At 30.6% G+C, this 21,825-nt stretch overlaps 4 protein-coding genes across 8 annotated transcripts; all 4 read right to left on the reverse strand.

Annotated features, from left to right (window-relative positions):
- Positions 1 to 677: 677 nt before the first annotated feature.
- LOC112777390 (F-box/kelch-repeat protein At3g23880) lies at positions 678 to 7,063 on the reverse strand. Of its 4 annotated transcripts, XR_011878156.1 has the most exons (4): positions 5,858 to 7,063; positions 5,591 to 5,698; positions 2,024 to 2,094; positions 678 to 932 (listed from the first exon to the last, which is right to left on the reverse strand). XR_011878156.1 is itself a non-coding variant. In XM_025821743.3 (2 exons), the coding sequence occupies exons 1-2, from the start codon at positions 6,867 to 6,869 to the stop codon at positions 2,081 to 2,083; spliced, it is 1,026 nt and encodes a 341-aa protein (XP_025677528.1). In that variant the 5' UTR covers positions 6,870 to 7,063; the 3' UTR covers positions 678 to 2,080. The 4 variants fall into 4 exon arrangements, 1 of the variants encoding a protein (XP_025677528.1); XR_003816082.2 differs by lacking the exon at positions 5,591 to 5,698; XR_011878155.1 differs by having other exon boundaries at positions 5,591 to 7,063.
- Positions 7,064 to 11,556: 4,493 nt separating this feature from the next.
- Positions 11,557 to 13,734, reverse strand: LOC112779902 (F-box/kelch-repeat protein At3g23880-like). 2 transcript variants are annotated; one of them, XM_025824260.3, is made up of 2 exons: positions 11,960 to 13,734; positions 11,557 to 11,799 (listed from the first exon to the last, which is right to left on the reverse strand). In XM_025824260.3, exon 1 carries the CDS (start codon positions 13,257 to 13,259, stop codon positions 11,985 to 11,987), a length of 1,275 nt encoding a protein of 424 aa, XP_025680045.1. In that variant the 5' UTR covers positions 13,260 to 13,734; the 3' UTR covers positions 11,557 to 11,799; positions 11,960 to 11,984. The 2 variants fall into 2 exon arrangements, with proteins under 2 accessions (XP_025680045.1, XP_072084008.1); XM_072227907.1 differs by lacking the exon at positions 11,557 to 11,799 and having other exon boundaries at positions 11,830 to 12,621; positions 12,688 to 13,734.
- A 1,062-nt stretch (positions 13,735 to 14,796) lies between these two features.
- LOC112777711 (F-box/kelch-repeat protein At3g23880-like) lies at positions 14,797 to 16,122 on the reverse strand. Its single transcript, XM_025822104.1, has one exon. The coding sequence runs from the start codon at positions 16,120 to 16,122 to the stop codon at positions 14,797 to 14,799; it is 1,326 nt and encodes a 441-aa protein (XP_025677889.1).
- Positions 16,123 to 17,768: 1,646 nt separating this feature from the next.
- LOC112777382 (protein NRT1/ PTR FAMILY 1.2) lies at positions 17,769 to 21,292 on the reverse strand. Its single transcript, XM_025821737.3, has 4 exons — positions 20,928 to 21,292; positions 20,626 to 20,843; positions 19,434 to 19,981; positions 17,769 to 19,192 (listed from the first exon to the last, which is right to left on the reverse strand). The coding sequence occupies exons 1-4, from the start codon at positions 21,040 to 21,042 to the stop codon at positions 18,229 to 18,231; spliced, it is 1,845 nt and encodes a 614-aa protein (XP_025677522.1). The 5' UTR covers positions 21,043 to 21,292; the 3' UTR covers positions 17,769 to 18,228.
- Positions 21,293 to 21,825: the final 533 nt, after the last annotated feature.

Genomic DNA, 21,825 nt, shown 5'->3' on the forward strand with positions numbered 1-21,825 from the left:
TTAACTTACAAATTTAATCGATACTCCTACAAATTACTTCGAATACTTCATAATTAGTAAAAATGACGATATTATTATACATATTAATTATTTTAGCCATGCTTCTTCCTAAGGTAAGCATTGAATTATTTTAGTCGTACATAATTTGTCGGTCAGTAATAATAATTCCTATACCACTAACTACAATTTCTAACTTACCATTAATAATAATAACTAATAGTTAAATTCAGTTCTTATTTAACTAATATTGTTAAACTTTATTATTAAGACCTCAACTACAATAATATATATATTTATGTCAATTAAAAAGCTAACAACAAACATATAATTAATACTAAAAAACAAATATATTATATTTTACAAAACCTAATTATTAATCAAAATTTTCAATATTATTACAAAAAATTATACACCAATTTAATTTATTTATTGTTACAAAAAATTATCATAATTCCTAAAATTATAATTTCTAAAATTAATTATAAAAGTTAATTAATTAATTAGAATTTTTAAAACTATTAAAAAAAATTTAAAATATTCTCTAACTAACAACATTTAAACATAATCAGGATGGTAGAAATAACTATAATGATTTTTAACAAAAATAACTATACCAAGTAAAATTGCTGCCTACTATTGAGTATCCTAGTAAATATTATTATTTAAACTTTAGTCAGTAAAAAAAATGGTAAGAGAGAACTTTTTATTATCCAACCTTTTCTAACATATCAGACTTTGAATTGATATATTAGTTAATTTTTAATTTCAATAATGATAGTAACGAAACAATTCCTTCATCTAATTTTTTCAATACAAATATAAAACTGTAGAACTTGTATAACTTGTCTCATTCAGTTATCATTAGGCTTTGGTGTGTATAATTGTGGAATGAGCAAACTCAGAGTTCTATTTTTCAACTCAGCTCTGCATACCTATATTGTAATCCATAAATAATATTTCACTTAAAATGAAAGCAGCAGCAGTACCAAGTATTGTCTCATCAAGATTATTTGTTTATAGAAAAATTAGAAAAAATAAAGTAAAAGAAATGCAGTAGCAAAGCTTTAATCTATTTTCAGTTTCTTATGGATGAGTTCATCAATTCCTTGTCTTGTAATAATAAAAATTACGGCTCTCATCACCATGCACGTACCTCTTTTCCCCCCAAGTAAGCTTATTATCTTCATCAAATATGTCTGGTTACTGTGTAGCTTTGTGACCATTTATAATGACTCTACTTGTTTCTAAGAATAAGATAATCGTACAAGTGGGGATCTTAGAAACTGAAATGTCAGTTTTCGAAATTGTGAACTTGGTTTGTTTTTCCAAGAAAGGATTTGGTGACTCGAGTAGTTTTTATTTCAATAACAATACTATATCCAGAAACCACATAACAAATTATGACTGGATGCATTTGAAAAATGAGATCATAGTATCATATGCTGGTTGTGTATTAGCCTTTCCCATCAAACTTAAAATTAAGAAAATCAGCATAACGTTTTCCAGGTTTCAACATAAAAATATTGGTTTGTGAAGTATTTAAATTAGCACACATCTAATTATATACTTACAAAAACTAATTTTCCATGGAATTTTTTTAAAATTTATTTTGAGACACAGCTCTAGGTTTCAACGCATAATCCTTGAAGCACGTCTATAAAACTTAACATAATCTACCTCAAGTCCCCAACCTCACATCCACTTTTTGAAAATGATTTATCGAATCAAAGACTTTAAAAAGTGCTCACAACTTTCTCAACAAAACATGAACATAAAAAAACCACTTTTGCTCTTAATGTTTCTACAAATGGTCAATTTATCAGATTTACTTAACTTTCATGTGAGATCCTTCTAAGTTCCAAAGCATTAGTTTAGATACAAAATTATTTGATGCCGCTGGAGGTGGATTATATTGATTAAAGTATACAAAGTGATGTACCAAACCACTAAATAAATCATCAGCAAGTTAAAAGGACAGATACATATTCCTAACATATGATCAAGATGAGAAGGTAGCCATTACCCTTTGTGAAGAATTTCTCTGCATGGCTCCTGATTTGTCTAGCAGTCTTGGTTCCTATTATCCTATATGCTCTGTACAACCAAATCGAAACACCAAAAAAGAAAAGGAGAGGGGAAGACAAGAAGAAAAAGAGATTCCAATTAACATTAAAAAAGAAAAATGTCAGCAGCTGACATCAAATTTCTCAATTCTAAGTTTGGATATACTTCGATTTTAATTGGCAATCTAAACTGAACATATGCAGCAGATGAAATGCCAAAAGAATAAAAGCATGACTTGTATTAAATTATCGGATAATTGGTTGCATGACTTGCATCTAAGATCAGAATTTCATCCCAAGCATAAATTATACAATAAGTGCAAAGGGATACTTGTACATTATATTCCTACAAATCTAGCCTGCGCATATGAATTTGAAATAACAGAAAGCATAGTCACAAGAATTAGTTGACAAGAATCAAAGCATTTAGAAGACAGATTGTACACTAGGGTTTGATAAACCAGATTTGGAATGAGCTACTTCGAAGGCAACGATATGATGGTGAAACTAAGCTTTCATGATAAATAAACTAACATCTTGATGATGAATAAACTATTTAAGGAGTGGGTGCAAACAATTAGAACAATACATTTTATCATAGACATTCAAGTTTCACATAATGTAATCTATTTCAATCTATGTCCACACCCTACACACGTTATTAGTGCCATAAGCCTCACTCCTTCACAAATCCATGATCAAATTACATAGAAAAAGGACAATTATTTATAATATTTGTCTAACATCATGTTAACATACTCCAACCAATAAATCAGAGTATATCAACACGAAACATGTCTCCTTCAATGGACACTAATTTGCTTAACATCCTTTTTTTGCTGCTGAGTCCTAGGAATGGTAATAGTTAAGACACCATCCTTCAACTCAGCCTTAATCTCATCAGCTTTAGCATCATCAGGCAAAACCAATTGGTATTATAGAGCCTTAAAAAAAAAACACACCCATAGGTCAAGCCCATAACTTTTCCTTCTTTTCCTTCTACTCCAACGGCACAGAGAACACTTCAATTCAGTAATACACACACATATTATTACATCACTTCAGAATCCCTCACCGCTAATACTACTCTGCTGATCTCTCCTCCCTCATATCACTTTTTCAACAATAATTCTATAAACTTTTATTTCAATTAATTTCACTACTCTTCTTCTATTCCAACTCTATTATGTCCTATCTATTGTGCTCTCTTATGTTGGCTTTTATTCCAAAACTCCATTAAAATAGTCTAAGTTTTGAAGAAGAGGAAAACCACCTTTAATTCAAGTATTATCAATTATTAAGACATCAAGGTGACTCTTTAACTTGATAATTATCTATATTTTTTATTTTTATCATGTTTGTAGTGATGGGTATTAATAAATTCGAAAATTTAGAGTTAGGGTAAGATAGAATTTGAAATTTTTGGGTATATAGGTTCTATTATATGTCAATGGATGTTAAAATTAACTTATTAGAATTATTTTTGTTATGTTTGTGATATTAGATTCTCAAAGGAACTACTCTCTTTGCTTGTTGAAACCTGTGGAGTAGAAATTCCTCTCGAATTTTTAGTCCGTGAGTAAACTTTGTATCTATAGTTAAATTTTAGTATTGTATCATTTTTATAATTATAGAGAATAATTTTAAAATCAATTATTTAGTTATTTACTAACTTAATTGTTAATATAATATTTATGTTAAATATTTTACGAAGAAAATTCCACCTGAGACATAACATTTTTGCTAAAATTAATTAAGTTTATCATTTGAGAAATTAAATTACTATGCACTTATTGATTTGTTTGACAACTATTAACATGATTATAGTTGTATGTTAAAATATTTTAGAAGGTTCTATGATAGAAACTGCAGCTAGCGATAGTAAACGGTAGACTTGGTGCACCATGCCAGTATATAATTGTACTTTCAGGTCCATATGAATGAAAAATAGTACCTGTCTGTTTTATGTCCACAAAATCAGTGGAGCATATCTGTTTCAGAATTCACACAAAAGAAAACAACTTAAGTGTGATTTCTGTCTATTATTTTAACTTTTTTGAATTAGATAACTTTCCGTTTATATTTATATAAAATAAAAAAGTTTGAATGTTTGATGTCTGTAAGTAATTATCCTTGTGTTTGAGATATTTTTGTCACTATTATTAAAGTGGATTTATTTTGCCTAAAAGTTAATTAGTTATACCATTGTCTTAGGGTTATGGATGCTCTGTCACTGAGTTTAAAACTCACTCTATTGTTCTTTCAATTTTTTTCAGATATGGGCCTTGATATTAATCCAACTTCATCAGTTCCACTCTAGCTTTTTTGTGTTGGTGAGCCCTTTAGTGTTCAAGGAAGGACTTGATGTTTTATGTAAATAGTTTTATAGCTCTTTAGACTTGTTAAAATGCTCCATATAACACAGGCAGGATCAGACTTTAGTGACTTGAGTATGTTACTTTGTAAATATTCGATTAGATGAAACTAATAGATCATGCCTTGCTGTAAATATTGAAGTCGAATTTTCTATAAATATGCTGAGTATGTTTTAAATATGATGCCGAGAATGTGTTGCCTTTTAATATAATTAGAAATTCTATTTATTTTTATTTTCTGTAATATCAAATTTTGAGACTTGTTTGGGAAGATTTTCCTAAGCGCTAGTAACGGCCAGATTGGGTCGTAACACATATTCCGTAGTTACTTGTAGGTGCTGTAAAATTTTTTTTATTAGAAATGCTAGAGGAGTAAAAGAAAAAAAAAAGTGACAGTTGGCTAAAAAACATGACAATGCGAGTGTTGGTCATGAAATAGGGTCTACAATCCACAAGGGGGATCTAGTTAATTAAGAATACAATTTTTTTTTTCTGTGACATGGCTTATCGTTTTGTTTGTTAAAATCTCGTTTAAACTTTTCCATTTGTTTTAAGCTCCAATTCTTTAATACTCATCAATAACAGATCTTTTATGTCACCAAGTTAGTACCTCAGAAGTTCATATCATTTCTTTGATCAAGAGAGAAAAAAGATATATCAATACATCATTTTCCCCACTACCTAGTACCTACTATGTTGATCACTGAAACCTAGTAATCATTTATTTATCACAACAAATAAAAAATAAAATAAAAAATAGGAAGGTTGGGGGAGGGTGACCAGAGAAATGGATTTAATTTTAATTTTGTTTAGTCATAAAAGAATCGTTTATGATCATGAATCCATAATTTAAAGATTCGAATACTATGGTATGGATCAATCATGCACCAATAAATTATATATTCCATTCTCTCCCCAAAATTTTATCCTAAAATAATAGGTTGCATCTAAGATGAGAGATTCATCTCAAGCATAATGATGGTGATTCCTACAAATTCAGCTTGGGCATGTGAATATGAAATGGGCAATAATCATAACAGAAAGTATAGTTTTGTAAAAAATTAGATAAATAAATCACTAAATTAGAAAAGCAAGAACAGATGAACTCTCAAAACACAACAAAAAAAAAGCAGGAGTTGACCAGAATCAAACCATTTAGAAGACAGCTTGTACACTAGGGCTTGATCAACCTGATTTGGGATGAGCTACTTCGAAGGCCAAGATATGGTGGTGAAACTAAGCTTTCGTGATAAATATGGACTTGCAATCCAAAATAGTAAGACGGAGAAGTAGGTTTCAATACAGGAAATTTAAAGCTGCCATTATCTATGTTATAAAGAACTATTCTTGAATACGATGCAGCTGCCATAATAACATTTTCCCAGATATACAATGGCAATAAATGATCAGCAGATATACCTGAAGATAGACTCGAGTGATAGGAGTGATAGGGGATGATGGCCAATTTAGTCCAAGATTGAGGCACTCCATACTCCTTCATCACCCACACAGACCACTGAATTTTCTCATGATTAAAACAACATGCAAGGCAGTTCCTCAGCAAACATAACTTTGGGAAGATGGTTTTATTATACTGATTATTGTTGAGGGGCAGGGAAAACTGAGTACAAGTCTCGGTCACCAAGTCAAGGGAAAGAACCAGCAAGTAATCCAGAGTCCGTGTGTCATGCCTAAGAATCCAGTTAAGAGTGGCAGTGCCAGGCACAAATATCCCTCTTGACCCTGTACAAGCACCATATATTTTACGAAATGAAACATCTTGAATCGTTCTCATGGAAGGGTTCCTGCAAAATGTATAAATTCTGGTCTCAATTATATGAGATTTCTGTTCCTGATATAAAGTCGTAACAAGTTTGTATTTGTCATTCACATGATCATAGCCGAAGTCGGAAGCCCATATGTTACAACCCCGAATTTCCAGCAAATCGGATGTCAATCCAGTACAGGGATTCCACAGCATGACACGGTAGTCGGTGCCAACTTTCTCACGCAAGCACATCAATCCATTGCAAGAGCCAATAATTTGGTGGCAACCGCTTATCTGGAAGAGAGCATCTTCAGTAGGTTTGGAAGGGTTCTCGAACAAGCATCGTACGGAGAAATTTCCAAATCTGTAGCTGCAAGTATGATGATAAACAACAAATCGGAGCCCACCCAAACTTGGATCCGCGGTGATTGAACGTTGAACATGGTAGGTGGCGAATTGGGAACTGGAAATTAGGGTTCTCCATGAACGGCACACACTCCGTACACTAAGAAGAAGCCTTGCCGGAAGTCTCAGAAAGATTTCTGTGAGGAGTTCATCCGGAAGGACTGGCGTTACCGTCGAAGGCAGCAGCCGTTTCGGGGCGTTTCTGGTGATTCTTAAAGGATTCATCTTCCTCTCGTCATAATCATGAGGCTGCTCCATAACAAGTTGAAGGGAGAGTGGTACTGCTCGGTTTCGGCGGCGGCCAAATGGTTTAGCGTCTCAAACTTGAAACTTGCCAACTGCAAAGACTCTGCCCTATCTATTTTTGTAAGAGGACTGCTAGGGACAGCAATTTTTGGTATTTATAGTCATTAAATAGTTATTAATAATAATTTTAATAGGGTGAAATTGATATAAAATTTCATCCAATAACTTATTTTTTTTTTTGCTGATTATATACTTGTCAGAATTTTAAAAAATTGCTGGCTCCTAGATTTTTTTTTTTAATCCTACTATTTTTTTTTAACATACAATGAATTTTTTGGTAACTTAACATAAAGTGAATTAATCAAATGAAACAAAAATCTATCTATTTAAAAAAAAAATTATTTCTACACTAAAATTAGATAATATAATTTTATAAAATAACCTAAAATATCAATTTGAGAATTATGTTTTAAAATTATATTTTGTTCTCTATATAGGTTTTGAAGTCCAAATTATTCACTTAATTTTAAAAAAAATATTATGTACATACTAAAATTCAGTTATTATTAATTTAACACATATATATATATATATAATATTAAAATCAAATTTTTTAATTAATAACATAGCTGACATAACATATGCTTCAATGTAAATTTTAGTTTATTTTATTTGATTGAAATAAATATTAAATAATTTAATATATTATTTAATCACATTAACTATAATTAATTAATTATATTAATTATTTGATTTGACTACAATAAATGAATTAATTTGGTTTTGATTTTTATTATTTTTTTATTTTATGTATTTTGAGTAATAATTTTTAAAAGTATTATAATTAATTATTTATTTAATTTGATGGAGATAAATATTAAATTATTTTATATTTTATTTGACTATATCAACTACAACTAATCAATTATGTTTATTAGTCACCAAAAAAAAAATCAATTATGTTTATTATTTAATTTGATTGAAATAAATGATTTGATTTAATTTTAATTTGCATTAATTTTTTATCTTATGTATTTTGATTAATAATTTTAAAAGTATTATAATTAATTATTTATTTGATTTAATCAAGATAAATATTAAATAATTTGATATTTTTTTACCACATTAACTATAACTAATTAATTATATTATTTATTTGATTCTATTGAGATAAATATTAAATAATTTAATATTTTATTCGAATACATAAACTATAACTAATTAATTATATTAATTGTTTGATTTGAATAGAATAAATAAATTAATTTTTTCGTTATTTAATTTGATTAATAATTTTTAAAAGTACTATAATTAATGATTTATTTGATTTGATTGACATAAATATCAAATTGTTTACTATTTTATTTAACCACATTAATTATAATTAATTAATTATATTAATTATTTGATTTGACTGAAATAAATAAATTGATTTTGTTTTAATTTATACTAATTTTTTTGTCTTATATATTTTAACTAATAATTTTTAAAAATGTTATAATTAATTATTTATTTGATTTTATTTATATAAATATTAAATGATTTAACTTTTTTAATCACATTAATTATAACTAATCAATTATGTTAATTATTTGATTAAATAAATTGATTTATTTTAATTTATATTAAATTTTTTTTGTCTTATGTATTTTGATTAATGCTTTTTAAAAGTGTTATAATTTTTATATGACATATTTATAAGATATTTTTTATTTATTTAACTTATTTGATTGAAACAATAATTATAATTAATTTATTATATCAATTATTTAATTCAATTAATTTAAATATATGTTATTTGATTCAATTTATTATCACGTTAACATTTGAGTCGTTTATCAAAAGTTTCTCTTTATTTCTTTCCTTGATTTTAAATATTTTTATTTTAAATCTCAAATTTTTATTTATTATTTATATTTTTTATTTTAATATAAAATTTAATACTTTTATTAATATTTTCTTGCAATTTATTATTTAATAGTTATATGCACACCATCAATTATATGGTTGTGAATATTACTTTAATTTATTAAAAATACAATCTTATTCTTCTTTTTATTTTAACTATTTATGTATTTCGTAACATATTAACGGTAAAAAGTCATATATTTTAGAATCAAATTTTTTTTCACCAATTGCTCTTTTATTCTATAATATTTTTTCTCCTATGATGTAATATTTTTATTATTGAAATTTTTTTATAAGCTATAAAATATTATTATTTATTATTATACTCTATCTCTTCTATTTCTTTTATTTTGTTCTATTTATTTAAGTTTTTATTATAAATTTTATTATTTTTATCTCATACAAGTTAGTTTATCATAACTCTTCAAATGTTGGGTCTTTTCAATGTTTAAATTATATTCTTTATATGCATAATTTCATTTCTGATTTAGGAGATTGTTTGAATATTTGATAAATTTTTGTTGTGTTTTTTTTTTTGTGACTAAATTTTTGTTGTTTGTTTCTATCATTTTATATTTTAGTAATTTTTGTTTGAGATTTTTTAATATTAATTTTTTGTATCTTGGTATTTAAAAAAAAATTAATCTATATATTTGTTTTTTGGTCTAATAATAATTTTTTATAGAAAATTATACTAAATTAAATATAAGTTAATTCCAAATTAAAAAGTTATGTTGATTAGTAAAAGTATTACCATATTTAATTTAATTTATTTGTACATTAATATAATTGATTAAAAATGAATGATAAATAAAACTAGAAATAATTCAGAAATAAAATGACCGTAATTGCTGTAAAATAGATAATAGTAAGTTTTAGGGTATTATTTTATTTGGATTGTTAATTATTACAAGAATAGAAGGGTAAAAATAGGCATTGAAATAAATTTAACGATATTAAAGAGAATGAATTAATGTCTGTATTTAAAAGAAACAAAACTCTATCCATTTGAGAATTAGGTTTTGAAATCGGTAGTCTGTTTCCTATTTGAATTTTGAGGTCCAAATTATCCACCCACTTCTTTTAATAAGAAAACTATAAAATTTATACAAGGAACTTAACTTATATAAGAAAATTTTAACTATTATCCGGATAATTAAGGCATATAAGAATTTTGTTATTTGAGTCCTAATCTACACAGTGACTTATTGTTAATAATCTTGTTTAAACTCTTACCTTTTTCGTTCTTTTAAGCTCTTCAGTTATGAGGACACCCACAAAAAAAAAAAGACCTCAGTTATGTGATGTGCCTATGAAAAACTGTTGTTTTAATCTTCATGAATAACGAATAATATTTAATAAATGTATATATTCTCCCAGTATTTATATGGTTATGTGGCATTGTTTAATGTTGAATACCTTTTGTCAACATGACCACTGTTATCATTTCAGTAAGAAACTAAGAATAAACAAAAAAAAATAACAAACGGTACTTTTTCTTGAACATAAATTCCAATCTCACCTACTATCAATCAATCTAAACTTAAGAGTAAATGTGTACCTTTCAATAATTACATAAATTTCTCATATAACTTTTTCATATCAAACGCCACATTAGGGAGATGACTTAAGATAAAAGTTTTACACTCTTTTGTTTCAATAGCTAATTTTTGAATTGTGGTTCTTGTTCTTCTGAGATTTTATACTTTATTGATAGTTGGCTAGACGATTACATGTGAAGGATTTTGATCGATAAAAGGTTTTGATCGAAAAAAGAGTTGATTGTGATCAAGTAAAATGTCAGAGTACAGAGTGACTAGCGAAGGAACGGGAATGGATCCTCTCAATTTTTTTTCTAACTTGAGAATGTAAAATGTAATCTCTTACTATTAATTTTATAAGTAAGATTAAGAGAAGGCACGGGAGAAAAAACATTGAAAGAATATAGATCACACTTTACTCCCTCAATTGAAAATTTTTTTTTTGAAAAGATCCATACCAGTGGAAGAACTAACCTTGATCGAGTTAAGCACCGACAAATAAAGTGTATCAGTATACATTTTCCTTTCTCCTAATTAATATGTATTTTACTATTTTCTCTACATAAATCTGTTTCGCCATTGCCACAACATTAGCCTTTTAGTAATTAGATGTAATGACTATTGTGTTAAGCTAAATTGCTTATCTATGATGTATCTTTTGTGGTTAAGTTGTTTAACATTGTTCATAATGTGAATGTTCATTCATGGTAATTTCATATCATGTAAGTTCTTCTATAACGGGGAAAACTAAACGTTCAAGAGAATTTTGACGAAGTACAAAACAACTAAAAAAATTAAGATTCCGATTCCAAGCCTATCCACTGAACTTTCAAGTTCATTAGCAACGTACGAAGGATTCTAGTTAATTATTCATCATAACAAATCAATAAAGAGGAAAAAGTGTATAACTGCATCAACGGGTTTGCTTCGGTTTTACCAGTATAAGATTGATTGAGGATGATTTTGCGTCCAAAATTCAAATATTTTCATACTATAGATCATACATGTATTGCTTATTTCTTATCCAATGGACAAAACCAGTTCTAAGTAACAACCCAAAAACCAAAATGTTGAAAACCAACAAGGAAGAACATAATATGAAACTGTAGTCAATAAATTATGGGATATTACAGTTTCTATTTTCTTTCTTCCCTTAATTTAACCCTAAAAATGATAACTTGTCATATAAAAATAGAACTTGATACTAGAAAAAATTAACTCTAATTGTAAATGAACACCAGTAAATGATAGTCATTCATTAATATCCTAAATAAAGCAGAAAAATTGCTGTGACATTGTGATTTAGCAATGGGGAACAATAATGTCAGCAGAAAGTATAGTTTTGCAGCCCTACACCAAGTCTGAAAAAACTATATAAATAAATCATTCAACTAGAAGAATAGCTAGAAACTAAATAGCGGGGGGAAGCCTTTACCAATAGAGGAATTCACATGGAAGAGGTTGCAGACATGGGTTAATCCTACAAATCCAGCCTGTGCATGTGAATATGAAATTGGCAATAATCATAACAGGTAGTATACTTTTGTAAAAAACTAGATAAAATAATCACTAAATTAGAAAAGCAATAAGAAGAGATAAATTCTCAAAAGTCAAAACTCATAAAGAAGGCATAGGAGTTGACTAGAATCAAACCATTATTCAGAAGACAGCTTGTCCGTTAGCGTTTGATTAACTGAATTTGGGATGAGCTATTTGGAAGGCCAGGATACGGTGGTGAAACTAAGCTTTCGTGATAAATAAAGACGGACAATCCTATTGAAGGAGTAGGTTTCAATACAGGAAATTCAAAGCTACCATTATCCAAATTATACAGAACTATCCTTGAAGTTGATGCAACCCCTACATGAATATTGTTTCCCCGGATAACTTTCCTTGAAGTTGATGCAACCGCTACAAGAATATTGTTTCCCCAGGTATACAATGGACGTAAATGATAATCAGTTAGACGCGGAAGGGAGGGGATGATGGCCAATTTAGTCCAAGATTTAGGCACTCCATACTCCTTCATGATCCACATGAACCAATGAGTTTTCTCATGATTATAACAATATGCAAGGCAGTTCCTCAGCTCACATAACCGTGGGACGAAGAAGATTTTATCATCCGGATCACTGAGGGGCAGGGAAAACTCACTAAAAGTCTCCTTCACCAAGTCAAGGGAAAAAACCAAGCAACCCAGGATGGCATGTCTACGAATCCAGTTAAGAGTGGCGGTGCCAGGCACAAATACCCCTTTATCATCACCCATTATGCTATTAAATGGGATCTCTTGAATGGCTCTATTGGAAGGGTTGCTGCAAAATGTATAAATTCTAGTTATATATTCCCCCATGTGATTTACAATCCCAACAAACTTGTACCTGTCATTCACATGATCATAGCCGAAGCCGCAAACCGATAAGAAATCCCCACATTCCACCGATGGGGGTGTCAATAATCCAGTACAGGGATTACACAACCTGACAAAGGTGTTGATGCCATCAACATCAAACAGCAAGCACAGCAATCCATTGCAAGAGCCAATAACCTTGTAGTTACGTCTCTCCTCGAAGAGAACGACTTCCGTAGGTTTGGAAGGGTTCTCGACCAAGGAGCGTAAGGAGAAATCTCCGAATCCGTAGTGGCAACTATGATAATAAGCAACTCGTGGCCCACTCAAACTTGGATCCCCGGTGGTTGAACGTTGAAGATGGTCTTTGGCGAATTGAGAGCTGAAAATTAGGGTTTTCCATGAACTGCACACTCTCCGTAACCGAAACACTGACCTTGCCGGAAGCCTCAACAAGATTTCCCTAATGAGTTCATCCGGAAAGAACAGCAGCGGCTGCGATTGCGTTACCGTTGAAGACAGCAGCCATTTTGGGGCGCTTATGGTGACTCTTGAAGGCTTCCTCTCCCTCTCCCTCTCGTAATAATCATGTGGCTGCTCCATAACAACTTAAAGAGAGGTTAGCGGCGGCCACGACGGCGAAAAGGTTTAGCTTCACAAACTTTGAACTTACCGACTGCACTATAGTAGAGTATCTACTTGACTATTTCCAATTGAGAAAGTATAGGAACCAATGACTTAAGCGTACAATGTGTATAATGAAGGTTTAAAAAGTATTAGAGATATGATTATTAGTGTTACATTGTCCTGTCAGGTTATATTTTTGGGATGAGTGGTTTCAGGACCTGGTACTAGAGTTCCAGATTTGGAAGGTCAAGAGTTTGAACCTTACTGAACCTAAAATTAACTTTTTATATTCGGATGATTATTCTGGATAGTATAGGTGATGTTCATTTTATTTCTAAACCAAAGATTTGTACGCTTAGGTCATTGGCTCCCTAGCACTACTCTTTCCAATCCCGCTATTATTTTGTAACAAAAGACTTGACTACTTGAGTGACTTTTTATGATTTTTTTTTAAATAGAGAAATTTTTTATTTGAATATTTTATATACAAATATTTTAATTTATCTACTATTTTCAGTTTTATTACTAAAATTTTATCAAACATATTAAAATAATAAAAATAATTTTTTTATTAAAAAAAATCTTTTTCTATAAATTTAATTTCAACCAAATAAATTCAAAGTGAATTAACCATCTCGAACAAGTAAGAGCATGGTGGATATCCGTACACTCGGATAATATTGTTATTCTGATTCAAAATTATTCATCATAGTCATAACTCTCACAATGATCTAAACTCTATCACTCTCGTATAATTCATTTGATTATGTCTCTCTTGATTTCAGTATATAGTATTACTCAATTCATTTGATTATGTCTCTCTTGATTTCAGTATATAGTATTATTCAATAGCAAAGCTTCAAATAAGTTTTTTCTCTTTATTTTACATGTTTAAATATCTTTGATTTTTTTATTAATGGATTTGAGTCAAATTGATTCATGCACTCTGCATAAATCTTGTTTCATTTTTCTTTAAAATTTCTAATATAAAATTTGATGACAGAAAGAGATTGAATTGGATGCGAAGGTTGTAGGAAAAAAGGATGGGTTGACTTCTGTGATTATGTACGTAAGAAAAAAGAATAAAAATCAGTTCTAAGTATCAATGGACAAAACCAGTTCTAACTTCTAAATAACAATGCAAAAACCAAAATGTTGAAAACCAACATGGAAGAACATAATACGAAACTGTAGTCATTAAGTTATGGGATATTACAGTTTCTGTTTTCTTTCTTCCCTTAACTTAACCCTAAAAATGATAACTTGTCATACAAAAATAGAACTTGATACTAGAAAAAATTAACTCTAATTGTAAATGAACACCAATAAATGATAGTCATTCCTTAATATCCTAAATAAAGCAGAAAAATTGCTGTGACATTGTGATTTAGCAATGGGGAACAATCATGTCAACAGAAAGTATAGTTTTGCAGCCCTACACCAAGTCTGTAAAAACTATATAAATAAATCATTCAACTAGAATAGCTAGAAACTAAATAGGGCGAGAAAGCCTTTACCAATAGAGGAATTCACTTGGAAGAGATTGTAGACATGGGTTTTTGATGACTTTGATGAGTTTGATCCAACGCATTTCAGATGTGCTACTTAGAAGACCACAGTGTGATGGAGAAACCAAGCTTTCATGATAAACATGGAATCGCTTCGCCGCCATCGAGTGCTTAGACAAAGGAGCAACTTTCATCATGCCATCCCTGTGGCCATCAATGACAGGGAACTTAAAGTTGCCATGGTTTAAGTTATACCTAATTATTCTTGAATAAGGAGAAGCAGTCCCCAGAAGAACATCATTTTCCCAAAGATACAGAGGAATAACGTGTATGCTAAGGTACTGTGGGATCATGGCCAATTTAGTCCAAGATTCAGACACTCCATACTCCTTCATCAACCACACAGGGCAATGAGTTCTATGTTCACAACAAATTGCAAGGTAGTTCCTCAGCACACATAACTGCAGGATTTTGAAATGACAATACATATCCCTATGATTAGGCGGGGAAAACAAACTATGAGTCTCCTTCTCCAAATCAAGGGAAAGAACCATGGGATTAAAAGCACCATCACCTGGAACAATCCAATTAAGAGTTCCGCTGCCGGGGACGAATACCCCTACCTTATTCTCTATATATCTGGTCTTAAATGCCATATCCTGAATCTTTCTCCATGAAGAATTCAATCCAAGTGTATATATAGTGGTTGCAGATTTATGAGGTTTTAGTGTTTTCTCTTCCTCATTTACAATTCCAACAAGCTTGTAACTGTCACTAACATGGTCATAGCCGAAGCCACAAACATTCAATAAACCCTCAAATTCCAGTTCTTGAGATGTCAATCCAGTGCAGGGGTTCCACAAGATGACATTCACACGGTTGTGGATCTTATTATGATCAGCATCAACCAAGCAGAGTAATCCATTGCATGAACCAATAATGTTGTAGTCACGTTTTCCCTCGAAGCAGACCCCTTCTGTAAAAGGCTTCTCGAACACGGATCGTACGGAGAAATCTCCGAATTGGTTGTGTTTATGCCACCATCTAGGATAAGCGATTCGTGGCTCGCTCAAGCTTGGTTCTGCGGCGGTGATTGAACGGCGAAGATGATCGCTGGCGAATCGGGAGCTGGAAATTAGGGTTTTCCATGAACTGCAGACACTCCTTAACTGAACAAGCAACCTCGCTGGAAGCCTCAGCAGGATTTCGGTGATGATCTCATCAGGAAGAGATGGCGGCGGTGCCGCCGAAGGAAGGAGATGTTCCGCGGTGGTTCTTAAAGCCTTCCCCTTCCTCTTGATAACGTCGTCCTCATCGCGTGGCTGCGACATTGCTCTTCCTCCCATCCTCTGTAATCTGCACTGAAAATTCCAATCTCTTTGGAGCGTGTAGGGGTGCCTTTTTGTAAATTTTTAATGTTACTCAAGATTAGAAATTAAAATGATAAAAACGTTTTAAAGAACTTTTAAAGTTTTAACATGTGATAAATAAGGTGGAAACTCAAGTGTGGTCGATTCACGTGAAGTTGATAGTTGAGAGCAATTAGATGATTTGACTGATTTGATTAAATTTTCATCTAACGATTCTCAGTCTAAGCTATCAATTTCATATGAAGTTGACTGCACTCGAGTTTCCACCGATAAATAAATTTAGTTTTGATACGTACAAAAGTTTTACACGCATTCAATTACGTAACACAAAAGTAATTACTTTTTATGTTGACCACGTCTCCATAAATAATCATAAAAAAATGAATATAGTTATATATATTTTATATTATCATCAAAATTAAATTCGTGATAAAATAACTAAATGTTTATGCTTAAAATTCACAAGTGTGTACAAAAATACTAATATATATTTAATAAAAAAAACTATAAAGAACCAACTTTTAATTAATTAACATTAGTCAATTATAATATTTATATTTGTAATTTAAAATTTAAAATTTAAAATTTATAATTTATAATCTAAAATTTAAAATAAATAAAATAATTTTAAAAAATTAATTAATAACTTGATGTTAACTGAAAAAATGATTATTTAATATTATTCTTATTTTATATTTGATAAAATATTTTAATGTTTCAAAATATTAGAAAATTAATTTTTAGTAGAATAAAGAGAAATATTGAAAAAATTCAAATTTTGACTAAATAAATTCAATTTTTGATGAAATTACCTGAAAAAACATCATGATATAAAAAAAATTATATACACATTGAAAATTAATTATTAAATAATTATATTTATGTATAAATATATGTATTATTTAATTTATTTTTAATATATATTATATATTTTTTAAATATATATATTTTTTTATATGAGTGATTTGGTGGTAAATTTTTGGTAAAGCTTTGGCATGGTTGTTTTAAAAAGTAGTAACTTATTTTTAAAACTTAGATAGTTAATTCTTCTATGACACTATTTTCGGAAACAACTGACTAGTTACCTTTTTAAAAACTATTAGAAACTAATTGACATATCTTTTTATTTGTGTATGATAATTTGGGAGATACGCTTTAAACAAAGCTGTCTAATGTCTAGCGTTCAGGTCACATTTATAAATTTAAATCCAAATTTATTATCTATGATCAGTCTTTTATGCAGTTAAGTTGTTAAGATTATGCATTTTGCTCAGGAATCCAAGCCTTATCCCACTGAACTTATTTCGTTGGAAGAAACCAATCAATGTATCATTTTGTTGCGCTAACTGAGGCTTCGTTTGGTAAAGTTTTTCGAAAAGATGTTTATGTTCGTTTTATATTTGGTAAATCAAAAAGTTTATTTATTTGTTAATTCTAAAATCTTCTAACTACTATGGAGTATGGACCCTTTAGATGTTAGCCAGTTCTGCATAACAACCTGGAACCAAAATGTTGAAAATCAACATGGAAGAACATAACATGAATCATGAATGGATAATCATTAAAATATGGGATATTATAGTTTCTATTTTCTTTCTTCACCAAACTTTACCCTAAAACAATAACTTGTCATCTAAGATTATCATAAGTTCAGAACTTGATACAATTACAAGAAGATCAAATGAACTCTCATAGTTTCATACAGCAATGAGTTCTAAATAATCTATAAATCTATTCTTTTTCATATCATTGAGAGATCATCCTAAAACAATACAATTTCTCTATGGAGTAAATTTGAATCTTTATTACCTTCAGGCATACCTTACATATCTGCATCCATAACCTGCTTAAATCTATTACTAGCCAAAAACTTGAAAACAAAAATAAGGCTATCCAAATTGGTTGTTGCTCCCCATATAATACACCCTTTGATCAACTATAAAACAATTCAACTAGCCAACTAATCCTTGCTTTTCCTTAATTATCATCATGAACCCAAACTTCACTTCTTCTATATTTCACATGAATTTAGCTGACAAAATAAAGTGACATATTATTGGCTCAACCTTAAGTACCTTTATGAACTTGACCACCATGACCAAATTCAGTTAACTCTTTCTCATTTGGTTCAATTTCCTCACCCCCATTCCCCAATTCACTTCCTTCAATTGAACCCTTTTCATCACTTACCTTTGATACTACTTGATCAGATGTAGGTCCATAAGCCCAACTACACAACAGATAATACAATATATTAACAGCACTAATTGAAGCAAGAACCCAATAGTACTTATCATAATGACCCTTGTTAATGTTATCTGAAATCCAATCTTCTTTTCCACCTCTAGAAGTGAGGTTTTGCACCATGCTGAATACTAAGGAAGATACCACATTCCCTGCAGCCATTCCCAATCCGACAAGAGACGAAGCAACACTTGACATAGTCTTAGGAAACTCTGTGTAATAGAACTCATTCTGGCCTATTGCATTGAATGCTTCAGCTATGCCACCCAAGATAAGTTGAGGGAAAAGCCACATTGCTGACATCTTTAACACTGCATGAGGATCATTAATGTGTCCTTCCTCGATTGCTCTTCTTCGCCTTGTGGTCTCGACGGTAGCACCGGCTACAAAGTGGAGAAAAGAGAAGAACAGGCCTAGTCCTATTCTTCTTTTAGCACTTATCCTAACTTGTTTCCCTCTGAGCTTTGATGCTAGAGGAATAATGGCACGATCATAGAGAGCAATCCATAAGAATATTGTAACTATCATGATCACACTAAAAGAACCTGCTGGAACTTCAAAGTTTGAAGTGATGTGTCTGTTGAGTGATTTTGCTTGCAGCAATCCAAATGAGCCTCCAATGCTAAGAGACATCATGATCCCTGTAGACCATAGAGGAATGACTCTGATGATAGCTTTCAGCTCTTCTACTTGATTTACTGTGCAAAGACTCCATGGATTTAAGGCCAAGCCATCAGAAGCTATGTCATTTTCTGGATCTCTAATGAGGCATGCTTTGTTCAGAAACCTGAAAAGCACACAAGGCAGTGTCACATGTTCAGTAATTTAGTCTTAGATCACTGATTTAGTGAGTTAACTTCGCATCCCAATGCATAGACACGACACAATGACAGTGTTTGATCTATGTAGCCGATTCCACTTAGAGGGAAAAAGGCATTGCTAAGAAGAAGAAATGCACCCTTACTCTCAAACTTAAGAAAAAGCTCACTTTAGAGGAGTTATATTAAAGTGAATATGTGATTTTCTACCTTAGTTTATCAGATGGAACAACAAATTCAGAGTCCTTCTTATGATGATACATTCCGGCTGAGCTCTGAGATGGCAATGGAAGCTTCCTGTTCTTATAGGATGCCACGATCACTCGAGCAAAGCCGGTGATCAAGCTTCCTTGTATCTTATTCTTGATATAAAGTGGAGAAGCAAGGAAGAAGAAGATAGTAGACATGAGCATAAGTGCTGCAGGAACACCAAAACCAAGTTTCCATCCAAGATGATCTTGGATATATACAATGCCAGTGAATGCAATTATGACAGAAATTGATGCTGAAGCATAATACCAACTGAAGAAAATTTCCAAGGCTCGTTGGTTATTGGGGTTGTCCTTTTTATTCACTTGGTCTGCACCAAATGCTAGGGAGCATGAAAGGCCTCCATTTCCAATGGACATGAGAGCAAAGGCTGAGAGTAACATTGCCATTTGTGGACTCGTCGCCGACTTACATTTTCCGGCTGCTGGATTGCAAGGAGGAGGCCTTGCCTGAGGGATCATGGCAGTTAGCCACATGAGTGCCAATCCCTGCAACAAAAGGAAGAAAAAAGATTATGAATGTTTTCAACATTTCTGAGGTGATTAGATAAGTGAAAACTGAAAAGTTAGTATTTAGTCTTTGTTGGAGAATTAGTACATTGAAATAGTGATCTTGTCTTCATAATAAATATTTTTATATCATGCAATCTTATATAATTTTTATTCATACCTTCATTTCATGAAACTCTGATCTTTGATAACAAATAACAGAAAACAAAAATATTTATATTGCTATCATGAACAAATTTTGAGTACCCTCCATGCCCTCTAAGCATGATTCATTTGACATATTGTTTAACATTAAAGAAAACTACATCTGTTTTTCAACTATGCCAAGGGTAATTTCAACTACCTTCCCTCTTTAATTTATTTTCTTTCTATTTTGGGAGATCTAAATTAAACTAATTAAGTGCAAAATCACAAAATAAGTTGATTCAAAATCTTATAATGTCTCACTTAATCCGAACTTACTAATGTAAGACCAAACTACTTACACTTGAATTTCCAACACTATCCTTCCCTCCTCACTAAATTTCTTTTCTTACATGATAATAATTGAAGGGCAAAAAGGACAATTATTGAACTCAAGGATTATTGATTGAACTCATAAGGTTGAAAAAAGGATTATTTACCAGAAAAGTGATTATGGATCCTAATCCAACAGCAAGGAAGCGACCCAAATAAGAATCAGCAATGAAAGCACCAACCACAGGTGTGAAATGGCTTGTTGCCTGTGATAGAAGGAGTATCTGAGTTGCTTTGTCCAAATGGAGCTTGTAACTCCCCATCAAATATAACACCATGTTTGGCAAAAGACCAATTGTTGCAACACTTGCAAGTGCTTCATTTGCTGCCATTATTAACATAAACCAAACAAATTAAAAAAACAAATCACATAACATAATAATTATGTTAAGTTGTAACTTGTAAGTACCTATGATGAAAGGCATGGTAACAAGACCACCCTTCTTCTTTTGTGGTTGTGACATGTTTTGATGAGAAGCCATTTCCACTTCACTTGTGGAATGCTCAACTTCTTCCTTCTCCATTGAAAAGTTGTTTCTACTTTCTTGTGGAGAAAATCTTAAATAGAACTTGACATGCAGCAGAGATAATTAAAAGGAAGAAAAAATAATTTGCTTAATGAAGTGTGATGTCATAGCTTGTGTAATGAGTGGGAAATGGGAAAGTGAAGAATGATAATGATAAGCGTGTGTGCATAGATAACACAGCTCAAGTAGTGAACCACCTTTGGACCATGTTTGCGTCTTGTCCCAACATTATTCATCAATTATTACTAATTAATAAATTCATTAATTAAACTAGGATACATACATTTTGGAATAATCTATCATGGGGTCATCTATTTCAGATTTTTTTTTTTTTTTAAAAGAGAGATTTAGCTAACGATAAAATCTATGATACTAAATTACTAATAATAGAAAGTTTGACATTTCTTTTCAATAAATACATTGAAAGTTAAACTATATCTTTTAATTTTTGGGATAAAATTTTTCAAAATAGAAAGTTTAATTACTCTGTTGGTCCTATAATTTCGTGAAATTTTTAATTAGGTCCCTATACTTTTTTTCTTTTTAATTGGGTCCCTGTACTAATTTTTTTTTTCAATTAAGTCCCTCTTAGTAGTAATTGGCTTAATTTTATAGGGACCCAACTAAAAAAAAAGAATTGATATAGGGACCTAAATAAAAGGAAAAAAAAAAGTGTAGGGACCCAATTAAAAAAAAAATTTAGTGTAAGGACTCAATTAAAAAGAAAAAAAAGTATAGGGACCTAATTGAAAATTTTGCGAAACTATAGGGACTAACAGA

This window comes from Arachis hypogaea, chromosome 19 (genome assembly GCF_003086295.3).
Source record: "Arachis hypogaea cultivar Tifrunner chromosome 19, arahy.Tifrunner.gnm2.J5K5, whole genome shotgun sequence".
Taxonomy (NCBI): Eukaryota; Viridiplantae; Streptophyta; class Magnoliopsida; order Fabales; family Fabaceae; genus Arachis; species Arachis hypogaea.